The sequence below is a fragment of the Mytilus trossulus genome, chromosome 10 (assembly GCF_036588685.1).
Source record: "Mytilus trossulus isolate FHL-02 chromosome 10, PNRI_Mtr1.1.1.hap1, whole genome shotgun sequence".
Lineage (NCBI taxonomy): Eukaryota > Metazoa > Mollusca > Bivalvia > Mytilida > Mytilidae > Mytilus > Mytilus trossulus.
In genome coordinates, this window is record NC_086382.1 from 69,711,237 (window position 1) to 69,724,952 (window position 13,716).

Consider the following 13,716-nt stretch of genomic DNA (forward strand, 5'->3'; position numbering starts at 1 on the left):
ACGATCTAATCTATACAAAAAGAAACGACAAAAACTTATGAACCACATAAACAAACCCTATAGAAATATATTAATGTTATAATTTATAAACAGTTATCGAGGCAGTCATAAGGAAATTATCCTCATTAGAATAGTCTAATTTTAGCTTAACGTACTGATGAAGATTTAATGCTCAACACATACACATATGACGTCACAAAATGTGAACTAACACCAAACAATTTACGGACAGATAGCGAGATATATCAAGCATATTTAAAAAAAATTCCTTGATCTTGTTTGCTCATATATAAAAATCAATTTGAATATATAGGTATAGGGAGATGTGCTATGAGTGCCAATCAGACAACTCTATCGAAGTCACATTTTATAAAAGTAAACCATGATATTGTGAATAAGGATATTTGGCATTTTAAACTGACAACACAAATAATATGTAAACCAAAAATAATAAAGCATCGAAAACTCAGAATAAAACATAATTTGCTTTTTTTTTTATATATCTTATGTCATTTAAAAGAACCAATTAAGAAGAATGTAACTTAGAAATATTAATATTTTTACAAGTTTATATTATTTTTGGTTATTTTTCAATATTTTCAAATTTGCATTTTAAGGGGAGGTAACTCTAAAACAGTGCATTTTCTGAAGGACTCTACATGAAATTTTCCTTTTTTTTCTTTTAGCCGGAAAAAACGTACGGTGACCCTATCTTTTCTTTTGATATTCTCAAAGCATTGTCTGAAAGCCCTCTTTTCCAAATTTATTTTACAATTCTATCATTTCGTTTAGTTTCTAATCACAAAATATTGTTTTTTCCTGTATAATCCATACAAAATTTGTCATTTTGTCACAACATGTAGCTTGAGAAAATGCGCGGTGACCTATCATTTTTATAATATTTTTGAACATGTATTAATAGATACTACATTTTGACAAAGTATGAACAAATTCTATCATTCTTATTTCGTACTTCCTCAGATGCTACTCTCATTTGGGTGTGGATACTCCTCAAATTTACTGAAAATCGAGTCTTGACATTATTTTCAAATGTGATAGTAACTCAATAATTAAGAAATGATTCTTTCATGCCCTCCGTTATGATCATTTAAAATTTGGTAGGTATAATATATGTCAATAACTAAATACCGAACATAAGCGATATGTTAAATGTTGATAAATACAATGCCTACCCGAGATAAAACGAGCATAGCTCATGGCATGATATAATTATTTTGATTTGAATAGGACAATTTTTAACATTTGCACTTCGATGGGACATATAATACACACGAAAGTCATCAATTTTGATTTGATGTAGAAACAAATGTTATAGAAAATCAACAGCTTCACGACCAAAAATTAACAGATATATTTAAACTTATTTTTAGAATGGTTTCATTTAATTTCCTAGCGACCAACATAAATGTCAATGTTAATCTCCGGTGTTGTTCAAAACTCTATTAACATTGAATTTGCAATTGTGTGGTCAATCACTTGTAGCCCGGGTTTCATTGAAATTAAAACATTGCTTTGTATCCAAAGGCAAAGAAGAACGTCATATTAGAATAATAATTTCTTTAAAGAAATGTAAAAACGTTTTACAATTAAATTATTTCTTATTATATGTAGACGATTGTCCTTACCAAGATCTCCAAAGTTGACAGCTGGTAAAAGGTCAACACTAATAACATGGCTATGACCAGTCCCGGATTCTCTACACACAGTTTCGAAAGAGACAGATCTTTGATGTACCTGCACATTCTGGTATTTTCTGATAATTACACCTTTTATATACTCCAAGATTTCCTTTAAGTCATTGTTCAGATGATCCACAGACTGATATCGGCTTCTTGACAACAAGAAAACTAAATCCACATCTGACTTCCCTTTAATTGCCGTTCCTTTTGCTGTTGATCCAGTCTGAATATAGAAGGATTTTGTTGAAGTGGACATTACAGCAGCTCAGTGTTTTTTTATAATTCCAAAGAGGTAGGGGCGTGATTTATCTGTTTTAGATATTAAGCGGAAATTATACTATCCCTAGCCTGTGATCAGAAGTATGTCCTAAATGGTTTCACTGCTTGTGAATGACTGGAAGTCATACTTTAAGTACGTTTTTTTTTTTATCCTATATCAAAATATAAGAATTTTCACGCTACATTTAGTTACAAAACAGATATATGGTAGGTATTTTGTGAATATGAATCTTGAGGTTTTACGTAAGGTTTAATTTCTAAAAATCCGGTAAAGAAACTGAATGGTTAACGTACCGGTGCGTATGCGTTCTTCTGTGAGGTGTACGTGTTGGTGTAAGGTTCAAATATCATATCGAGGTGCATAGTATTTGGAATGCGTTATCATTTTTAGCTAAATCACGACCAGTTTCAGTCTAAAGATAAGGATGCTATTTATGTGGTGTGATTTCGGTTTCAACATTTTCCCTTTGTATGTAATGTGGTTATAGCGAAGACGTTTCTGAAAACATTAAACAAAGACATATAGCAATATTACCTCTTAATTATTTTAATTTAGAGTTTATTATATTACTAGGTCAAGGCATTGATGATACATGTAGTAAGAGTCTTTTTATATTTGTTTACGTAATGCTTAATATACTTGTATGCAACCACATCAGATCAATAAGGTATGAAGGTCCTTGTAAAAACGTTTGTTTTATTCTTCATGAAATACAACAATCAGGAATAAAGATAAACAAAAATAACGAAATCTTGTGAACTGCTACCTAAATTTAAAATAGGTATCGATTTAGCTGAATATTTACAACATATCAACAAAGGTCTAAGAGATTCTAAACACCAGAATTTATCATTCGAACACATAAGAGGTTTAAATCTCCAAAAGAAATTATAACAGCTGACACGAGGTCAATAAGCTGTAGATGTGGAAAATGAGGTTTTTAATTGTTGTTCGAACACGAGGGTCAGGCATTTCTTTTCCTCCTTTCTGTATTCTGTATTTATTAGGTTTGTAATCCCATTTTTCACATTTTTGACTTTTATGTGATTTTTTGTGTTTCTTTGATACTGTACTCATACATCTCGTCATTGTGTTATTGTTTTATTGTTTTATTGTAATATTGTGTATTCATGTCTTCATTTGTAGCTAATCGTCGTCAATATAATGAAATGTTATGTTCTCAAACAAGAATAAGCTAGCTGTTGAACCACAATTTTCTACACAAGAAATTGCCTTCAAAAATTCAGGAATAGGGCAGTTATTATTCATTTGTCTGATGTGTTTTAGCTTTTGATTTTACCATTTGATTTTAGACTCTCGTTTTAAATCTTTCCTTGAAGTTCGGATGTTGATCTCAGATGCCAAAAAGCGTCAAATGTTTCAGTAGTGTATTTTTGATATTATTCATTATTTTCAAGTTAAAAGCCATGTGACAAAGAACACGGATAAGAGATTATCAATGAATAAATTATGTTATCTGAAAGAAGGTTCTTCTTATGCTATCTCTATTATCCCTGACCTACTCAGTGGTCTCTAGTAAGCTTAGATATGACATAATAATGTTGAATAATAAAAAAAACCATAAATAATACTTATAATTACATTATTCTACACTATTCATTGTGATCAAATTATAACGACTAGAATAACCAGGAAGACATTTGCAAAAACACATATTTGTTTGAAACGTTAAAGATATACTGACAGCATATTTTGATTGTTTATTAGTAAATGTTCTCAACCATTTTTGTTATCTTGCCATTTATCACTCTTTAAAAGTAATACATATACTGTTTGAATCAAATAAACTGTTCTCACCTTTAAAACTTCCTCTGGTCGGTATTTTCCCTGTATGTTATGCTTTAAAAATTCACTTATACTCTTAATGACCCGTTTACAGACAGTTCTATATGCATCATCCGTTTGAATATGGCCTCTAATGAAGATTTCTAAGTCACGTTCGTTTCGGATAGAATGTATTGAAACATTTGCCATTGCCATTTTTTACGTGATTTGTTTCGATAGATCTACACTACAATGTACCAAGTACAGCAACTGATAATACACAAAAGTAGTTTAAGTGGATAAGTGTTACTTATCTAACCTTGATATTGAATTTTTCGTAAAGCAGATGTAATTCAAGTTTTAGTTTCGATTTGGTTTAATATTACTGTAAAATGTTAACAAGTTAAAAAAAGGTTCATCCCGAGGCGCTTAAGGGAAAAAAGAAAGACATAAATTAGTCCGAGTCAGAATAAGATAAACCAAATTTTACAAGATGATTAAATACAGTTTTGTTATTTATTTGTATTTCATCTGAAAATTCACCAAGCATTGTGATACATAAATATATAGATAATTCATAATACATGTATTGATATTAAATTTTTCAATAACAGTCAAAAATTAAAAAGTTAGATATGCTAGTTAGAATTTTTATATATTTTCTACTTGATCATACACATCATTTATCACTCTGGATTAGAAAACCTGAATATGCTGATAAGGTTAATGATGGCACCAGCCTTCTCCTCTAGCCACATGCACCACTGACTATACAATGGTGTTGAACATGAGAGGCCACCAGAGACTATTAACAGATAAGGGTCAGACATGACATATTGGACAGAATCACATGATACATGTCAACCAAAGTCAAGGGGAGATAATTCAAATTCAATCGAAAAAATAAAAGTATATCAATATTTATATATATAACAATATCAATAAACATAGACAGTACTTTTAAGATGCACACGAATCTCTTTCCAGTTGTGATGAGCATTAACATAATAGTATTATTAATTATACATGAATTATTATAAAGCCTTAAGTAAGTATTAAATAAAAAAATTCTCCTCACATGTGAACTAAGTTTTAATTAATTCCTATTTAAAATCAAATTTCTCTATTGCTTTAGGGGAGGAAGATATTTTTCTATTCAGAAGGAATTTTTAATCATAGCTATGCCACCTGTAAGAACCTGTAATGCAGTATCAAAGCGACATGTTTAAATGTAATATTTAACCAGAATAGTGAATAAGTTTAGGGAAACATCATAAGACTCTGATCCAAGAACAATATTTCCCACATCAAATATTAAAGTTGAATTATTTTCAACTAGAAAAAGTGCTGCAATATCTAACCACAAATTTCTAACTAGGGTAGAATCCCCAAAAAGGTGACTTATAGTTTCTTAAGTGTCATTACAGAAACTCCATAAGTTAGTTTCTTTTAACCCATATTTCTGCAATAATGCATTTGTAGCGAGCGTTCTATGTAAATTTTAAATTTGAAGAAACTAAATTTGTTGTTTTTAGTGCAACATAAGGGTAAACTTTAAATGAAATCCCAATTTTCTATATGAATGCCTCGTTCCTTACACATTTTGTCTTCTTGTTTGTCGGACGTTCTGTATACATTGACAAGATTTTTTTTATAAAGAACTGACAGGATTGTTTGTATGCACATTGAACATCAAATTTATGTGACGTATATAATTTTTCTAACGTCAGACACTCAAATCAATCCATGTGTTCTTAGACAGTAGATGTTATTGTGTCCTGTTTAATTGTTCCCTTTAAAAAGTTTTGGATTCTCATATATTATATGTATAATTTTTGGACTAGTTTGAATCTCGGTCTATTTCTGTTATTTATTCTTACATACTTTTGAATTTTAACCCTGTATGCGTACATTGCCTATGTAAATTTTAAAATTGTTTGTATGCACATTGAACGACAAAATTATGTGACGTATATAATTTTTCTGACGTCGGACATTCAAGTAGATCCATGTGTTCGTGGAAAGGTTTTTGTGTCCTGTTAAATTGTTCCTTTTAAAAGTTTTGGATTCTCATAAATTCTATGTATAACTTTTGGACTAGTTTGATTTCTGTAATTTATTCTTACATACTTTTGATTTTTTAACCCTGTCTGCGCTCATTGCCTATGTAAAATTTAAATTGTTTATAATCCAGGTACTTTGGATAACTATTGTATGCACATTGAACGACAAATTTATGTGACGTATATAATTTTTCTGACGTCAGACACTCAAATCAATCCATGTGTTCGTAGATAGTAGATGTTGTTGTGTCCTGTTAAATTGTTATACGATGATGACTGATGTTCCCATATTTTGACTATTTTTTTGATTGTGACTGTTTATTTAACGCATCATGTAAATGTAACGGAATTTGATGAGACTGTTATTAAAGTGAGAGGGTTAGCGCTATAGAACCAGGTTTAATCCACCATTTTCTACATTTGAAAATGCCTGTACCAAGTCAGGAATATGACAGTTCTTGTCCATTCGTTTTTGATGCGTTTTGTTTTTTGATTTTGCCATGTGATTATGGACTTTCCAAATTGATTTTCCTCTGAGTTCAGTATTTTTGTGATTTTACTTTTTATTGTTTTTTTATAAATTCAAATTTATCGTTAGATATGTGCGTAATTTTCTCTAAAGTAGTCATTAGATCTGTCCAGTCTTTTGATATCATATAAAGTAAAGAATGGTATTCCAAGAAATTGATATTAGGATTATATTTTTTGCAGAATTCTTCTAAAGTAAAAAAATACTGTTTTCATCAAGTAAATCACCTACAAAGAAAACTCCTGATTCAACCCACCTCTGGTAAAATACAGTTTTATTATTAATTTTCAAACTCTTGTAAAGCCATATGGATTGTTTCATGATCCCGTCAGCAGTGCCATTAGTGACAGTGTTTAGGATATTCCAGTTTAGTGAAATATCTTCCCGAAATATTACAATTTGTAGAAATCTTTTGGATACCATCAGGGGTTATGAACCATATTTTGTCTGCTCCTAATCTGTTGTATTGATCTATTAACAATGATTTCCATGGTGATATATTCAAGGGGTGTAACAGTTTATTTATCCATGCCATCTTTAGTGAATAACAAAAAGATCTTATATCTGGCATTTTCAACCCCCTATTTTCAAATCCCTATCACAACGTTTCTTTTAATCTTGTCTGGAATATCTTGAATTATTTTATTTTATCATCAGGCGGGTTTGGCAAAACTGTCAAAGATCGAATTAGAAAAGGTAGAGCTAGTGATTTAATTACAGTGATCTTTCTTTCCTATATGTGTTAAATCTCTATAAACCCAGGACTTGAGTAAGCTCTGTATTTTTTAATTTTCTTTCTACAAAATTTACAAGCGTTTTATTTTCACTGAACAGATCAAATTTTATTCCTAAAAGTTTAAATTTTCCTGAATAATTGCAGTTCAAATTTCTTGTAGTTGTTAGTTTATCTTTTGAGTGAATCTTTGCCCCAATCCATACGGATTCAGGTTTATCACAGTTAGTCCTAGGTCCCGCACACTCAGAAATTTTTTCTAAAGTATAGAAACATTTTCTAACGATTGCTCATCCTCGTCTAATATGAGACATAAGTCATCTGCATACTTAACTATTTACACCACTAGGTCGATGCCACTGCTGGTGGACGTTTCGTCCCCGATGGTATCACCAGCCCAGTAGTCAACACTTTAGTGTTGACATGAATATCAACAATGTTGTCATTTTTATTAATTTTTCTAAAAAAAAAATTTTTATGAATTTTTCTAAAAACTAATGATTTTCATATCCCAGGCATAGATTACCTAAGCCGTATGTGGCACAAATTTTTGTAATTTTGGATTCCAATGCTCTTCAACTTTGTACTTGTTTGGTTTTATAGATATTTTGATATGAGCTTCACTGATGAGTCTTATGTAGACGAAATGCGCGTCTGGCGTATTAAATTATAATCCTGGTACCTTTGATAACTATTAGTAGATACTCAGTATCATTTATTTTCATACCATTTATATCTGGGTTATTTTTTATTACTGCAGCGCTCATAAGTTCTGAAGACAATATAAAGAGATAAGGAGATAAAGGATCACCTTGTCTAACAACCCGACCAATATTAAAAAATTGAGAGCAATGTCAATTATTTAAAACACAGCTCTGAGATTCCGAATATATTGTCTTGAGCTATCTACAAACAATAGACCCAAATCCGAAAAAAGACAAAACCAAGTCTGTAAATGACCACTCAAGAGTATCAAAAGCTTTCCCAAAGTCTAAAAAAGTTAAAGACCTGGTTGATTATCATCTTCTGTCTTTTCCCCCCATAATGTCAAAAATAAGCCTGGTACATTCCCCAATATACTTTCCCTTTATGAAACCTTGCTGTGTTTCACTAATCATATCCCCAAGAAAATGTTTCATTCTATTTGCTTATGCAGCTGATGCAATTTTTGTATCAACATTTAATAAAGTGATAGGTCTACAGTTATTTAATTAACATTTTGATTAACCCTCTTTTGAAATGCATGTTACTACTCCTTATTTCTGACTAACCGAAAAAGGTCCAGTTTGTAAGATATAATTAATAAACTCATCATAACTACCAGGACTAAATTTTGTATACGTCAGACGCACGCTTCGTCTACAAAAGACTCATAAAAGATTTTATAATAAAATCATGGAGGTCTATCCAAAAGAATATATAACATTCTGTTGTAAATCCATTCATCCCTGCAGATTTACCATGTTACGCATTTTTCAATGTTTTAAAGCATTCAATAGCATTCAAATTACCCTCTGTCTGTAACCTCTGTTCATTAGAAAGTTTACGGATAAAGGGATTATTTTCAAAAAAAAATATTATTTTTATGTTCTTGTTAGAATAGAATACAATTTTTCATTAAATGATTGGTTTTGTTTTGTAAAATTTCACTTTGATTGAAAATTTCCTCTCTATTATTCTTAATTAATTTTGGAATTATCATCTCATAAAATTCTTTTTTTAAGATAAAACAAAAATAGTTAGTACATTTTTCACCTTCTGCTACCCATCTTGCCTTTGCTCTTGCTATAATACCAGTTTCTATTTTCTCTCTGTGTTGATCAAGTTCATCTTTTAAAAATTTTAATTTCTGAATTTTATAATTCTGAGGGATCTATTTTATAATTTTCATTTTTAATTTTTGTGTTTTTCTTTTTTTTATATAACTGGCAGACATCATCATACATTTTAAGAGTTCCCAAAAAACATGTATGGGTTAACTTAAAGTTCTGTTTCTATGTCATTCCCAGGCAGAAAGTATTGATTTATAGTTTCCCTAATGCAATTTTTTATTTCAGTTACATAGACCATATCATGTAGTAAGCTATTGTTACTAAATGTGCCTTTACCATTAATTTGATTGTAAAAATTATAAGGTCATGTACACTGGAACTTATATACATGTCTACATATTTACAAGTGGTTTAAAATCAGATGAAATCAAAAAGTAATCCAAACGGCTTTGCTTAAGCTCAGGTCCACGCCATGTAAATCGTTTTGTATCCGGATTTAATGCTCGCCATAGATCAACAGGGACTCTATCATATCGAAAGTTGTATTATGTGCTCTTATATTGTTTTTAGCACTATAATTTGAGTAAATACAGTTCGTCGTGTGAATATTACAATGGTGTATGTCCATTTTTTTCATAAATTGACTTATTGGTACTACTTGCATCCTCGTGTAATGATCTATCTCCCTATACTTCTATATCTCTGAATCTTGCCCCATTTAGGCCTTAAAAAATACTCTTAGAATGATGTATCTCCACATCTTTAATATTTGAAAAAGTTATACTGATCTATGTTTTATCCAATGAAAATGTTTGAATTCTGGTCATATGACACAAGCTAGCAAATGGAAAAAGTTTGAAGCATGACAGAAAAGTAAGTTATATTTTAGCTTTGTAATTCAATTATTTTTCTTAAAATCATTCTAATAATGAATTTATATTGTTTAAATGTGTATTAACTTTGTGATATAAACATATTTCTGAAGAAGAAAAAAGAGATTAAAGTATAAAGCATGATATATGGAGATACAACATTTTAAAACTTTCTTTTTCAAGTTAATTTGGAGATACAACATTTTAAAACTTTCTTTTTTCAAGTTAATTTGGAGATACATCATTATAATCTTTTTTCTTGCACAAAAACACCAATTTAGAAATGATTATACATTTTGATCATTTACAGGGATGACTGTCATTTGCTGCCAATCTTGAACCTACCCGACGTTCCTCTGATAAGGATATTTTTCTTCTTAGATCTAGAAGATCTCGTGCTTGTAGTAAATAGAGTTTGTAAAAGATTTTACCACCTAATTAAATCAACACCTGTCTTGTGGAGAGTATTTGAATTTTATTGGCCTCAAGTTATAAAAGAAAAAGACTTACCTTACATATTTAGACACTCAAAGAGCTTCAGAGTTTTCAATATTGGATATTGTACCTACTCAGGCCGTCTGTCTGTGTTGGATTATAGTTTCATTTCAAGTTTGAGCTGTGCAAGAAAACTCACATGGTTGAATTTAACTAGAACTTCAATATCAAGCACATGCTTTTTACAGTATCTTCCAAATCTTGAAATTCTTGATCTTTCAGAGTGTGAAAATCTGATTGACTGTGATTTTCATGTAGTATCTCAGTGTCATAAACTTCAAAACTTATATCTTTCATTTGATAAAGTAAACCCAAAGACAATCAAAGATATTGTTTCCTGTATACCTCAATTAGAAATTCTAGATATAAGTGGTATATTTTTGAAATTTTTTGAAGTGACATCAATTCTTGATCAGTGTTACTGGACACTTATGTCTATATACCTTAGTGTTGATTCATCTGTGAATGAAGAGGACTTACACAGGGAGATACACTTTAATTACACAGACCTTTCCTATCACATATATACACCAATATTTAATAATTAACAATGGATCCTAATAACTATAATATTGAGGAGATTTGTACAGTATCCAATGATCAAGAATTAGCTTCTATAATTCAAAACACTGATGACAACTGTACCATTATAATAGTCGATGAAAATAACAATTTTCAGTTTACAGATTCAACTGTAAACAATATATTTGAAACCAATTTAAATGAAAGTTTTGATTTAAATGAGGAACATAGCACGGAACATATTTATGCAAATATACAGATTCTAAATCCTACAACCAGTTCTACATGTTCTAATGAATTGCAAAGTGATTCAACTGATAATTTTATATATACTGCAGTAGCATTACCTAATGAAAACAAAACCATAGCTTCAAGAAATGCGGAAGAAATTGATGAAGACCCAAGTCATCAAGGTGAAGGTAATGGCAACAAAACAACAAGGAAACAAAATGTAAAAAATACAGAAGAGCAAAATGAAGACACAATAGAAGAACAAAACGTAGAGACTAATGAAAATGATGAAACGATGCGAGGTAGAAAAAGGAAAAGACAATCGGAATTATGGAAACAAAATCTAAGGAAAAGAAGACGGCAGTCAGGTATGGAATATGTAAATACTAGAGGTAAAACACAGCGAAAGAGAGAAGTTAAACAAGGAACAAAGGACTGTAAAGGTGGATGCAGGTTTAAATGCAGTAAAAATATATCAGAAACAGAAAGGAAAGCGATTTTTAAAACTTTTTGGTCATATAGCGATTCTGAAAAAAATGCATTTTATGGAAATAATATTGAAAAGTTAAAGAAAGAAAGGAAGCGAACAAACAAAGAAATTTCAAGAAAACAATTTACATATAAATATCATTTACCGAAGGAGTGTAGTAAACTCCGTATTTGTAAAGAGTTTTTTCTTTCAACCTTAGATATAAGTGGCCGTAGGATTCAATGGTTTTTTGATAAAAAGTCTCCACAGTTTGAGGACAAAAGGGGAAGACATGTTAAGAGGAAAATATCAGATGAGTCTAAAGATAGAATCAGAAACCATATCAATTCATTTCCTCGAATGGACTCCCACTATTGTAGGTCTTCTGTAAAAAGACAATATCTTGATCCATGTTTGTCGATAGCAAAAATGTATGAGCTTTATGTTTTAACATGTAATACAACAGATGTTACTCCAGAAAAATATCATACATACAAAAACATATTTAATTTTGAATTTAATTTGGGTTTCCACACTCCCAAGAAAGACAGATGTGACCATTGTGAGGAGTACAAATCCAATAAATTGATCAATCAAGTTGGTGAAGATTTGAAAATGAAGTATGAACTACACATAGCTGGAAAATCTAATACCAAAGTGGAAAGAGATAACGACAGAAGTTCCGAAAAGGCAGTTCTTTGCTTTGACATGGAAAATGTTATAACCTGTCCAAGGGCAAATATTTCAAATTTTTTTTACAAAAGAAAATTGAATGTGTTCAACTTAACTGGACATTTCTCGTTAAATAAATGTGCTTATAATGCCGTTTGGCCAGAACATATAGCAGGCAGAGGTGCCAATGAAATTTCGAGTGCCTTACTAAAAATTTTAGAAAAAGTGCTAGAAGATTTTCCTTCTTTAGAAACCATAACGTTATGGTCGGACTCTTGCATACCCCAGAATCGTAACTCTATAGTTGTTAGTGCACTGCAGCATTTTATGAGAAGTGACAGATCATATTCACTTAAGTCTGTAGAACAAAAATTTTCTGAGCCAGGCCACTCGTCTATTCAAGAAGTTGACTGTGTACACAGTCACATTGAGAAGGCATTGAATCTCAGCGAGATTTTTAGTCCTGTCAGTTTTTTGCGAATTCTGACAAAAGTTCGTAAAAGATCAATGAAAGTGATTCAATTACAGCCTGAACACTTCTTTGATTTTCAGACAGCTAGTCGGACATTTAAATATAACTCTGTGCCCTTTACTAAGGTTAAGTATTTAAAGTTAGAAGTTGAGAAGCCGTTACAAGTTTTGTATAAGGTATCATTTTCTGATGAGAGTTTCAAAGAGGTTTCCATTGTTGCACAGAATACAAGAAAAAAACAGAAAACTGTTGTCATGCCAAAAGTTAATATGTTGACCAAATCAAACTTGTTGTCAAAAGAAAAAGTCAAAGATTTGAAAGATATGTTAAAGTATATGCCCCTTGATGACAGAAAGTATTATGAGACAGTTTTCAAGAGTTACAAGTAAGCTTCAAGACGTTGACTCATTATTGATCACTATTGCATTGTCAGACAGTGTAGGATGTTATCAGAATTATGGTCTGAAGGGACTTCAAGGATGCTGGACCTTTACATCTTGAATGTTATTAGTGTTTCATTTTTTTTTGAAAGGAATTCAAATTTTATTCACTGGGTTGACTGTTAAATACTTTGTGGTTATTGTTTTTTATATACCATTTGTTATTTGTTTATGCTAAATATACAAGAAGTATTTCTTTTATTTATTTTTGCCAATATCTTTCACAATTATGCTTTGTATCTTGTATTGAAACAATTTTGTTTTGCGTTCAAATAACAAATTCTATCTTTATGACTTAACGTTTTCCAAAAGAATTCAAAATGCTCATTCACTGGGTTGACGGTTAAATGAGTTTTACTTCTGAGAACTTATTGAGATGCTACATTGAATAAACCAAATGTTTGTGATTATTGTTTTTTATATATCACAAATTTTGTCATTTGCTTTGCTAAATATACAAGAAGTATTTCTTTAATTTATTTTTGCCAATAATATCTTTCACGATTATGCTTTGTATTTCGTATTGAAACAATTTTGTTGTGCGTTCAAATTAAAGATTACTTAATGTTTTCCAGTTAATCATCATTATTGCCAAATAATAGTGTCAGGAATACACGATGATAAAACATATACATTAAAAATTATATTTTGGAATCCTTTAAAATCTTTTTCCTAATGCAT

The 13,716-nt window shown here is 30.5% G+C and overlaps 1 protein-coding gene across 1 annotated transcript; it reads right to left on the reverse strand.

Annotated features, from left to right (window-relative positions):
• Positions 1–412: 412 nt before the first annotated feature.
• LOC134688120 (2'-5'-oligoadenylate synthase 1-like) lies at positions 413–4,085 on the reverse strand. The gene is made up of 4 exons (XM_063548592.1): positions 3,799–4,085; positions 1,647–1,923; positions 949–1,020; positions 413–417 (listed from the first exon to the last, which is right to left on the reverse strand). The coding sequence occupies exons 1-4, from the start codon at positions 3,979–3,981 to the stop codon at positions 413–415; spliced, it is 537 nt and encodes a 178-aa protein (XP_063404662.1). The 5' UTR covers positions 3,982–4,085.
• Between the last annotated feature and the right edge of the window lie 9,631 nt (positions 4,086–13,716).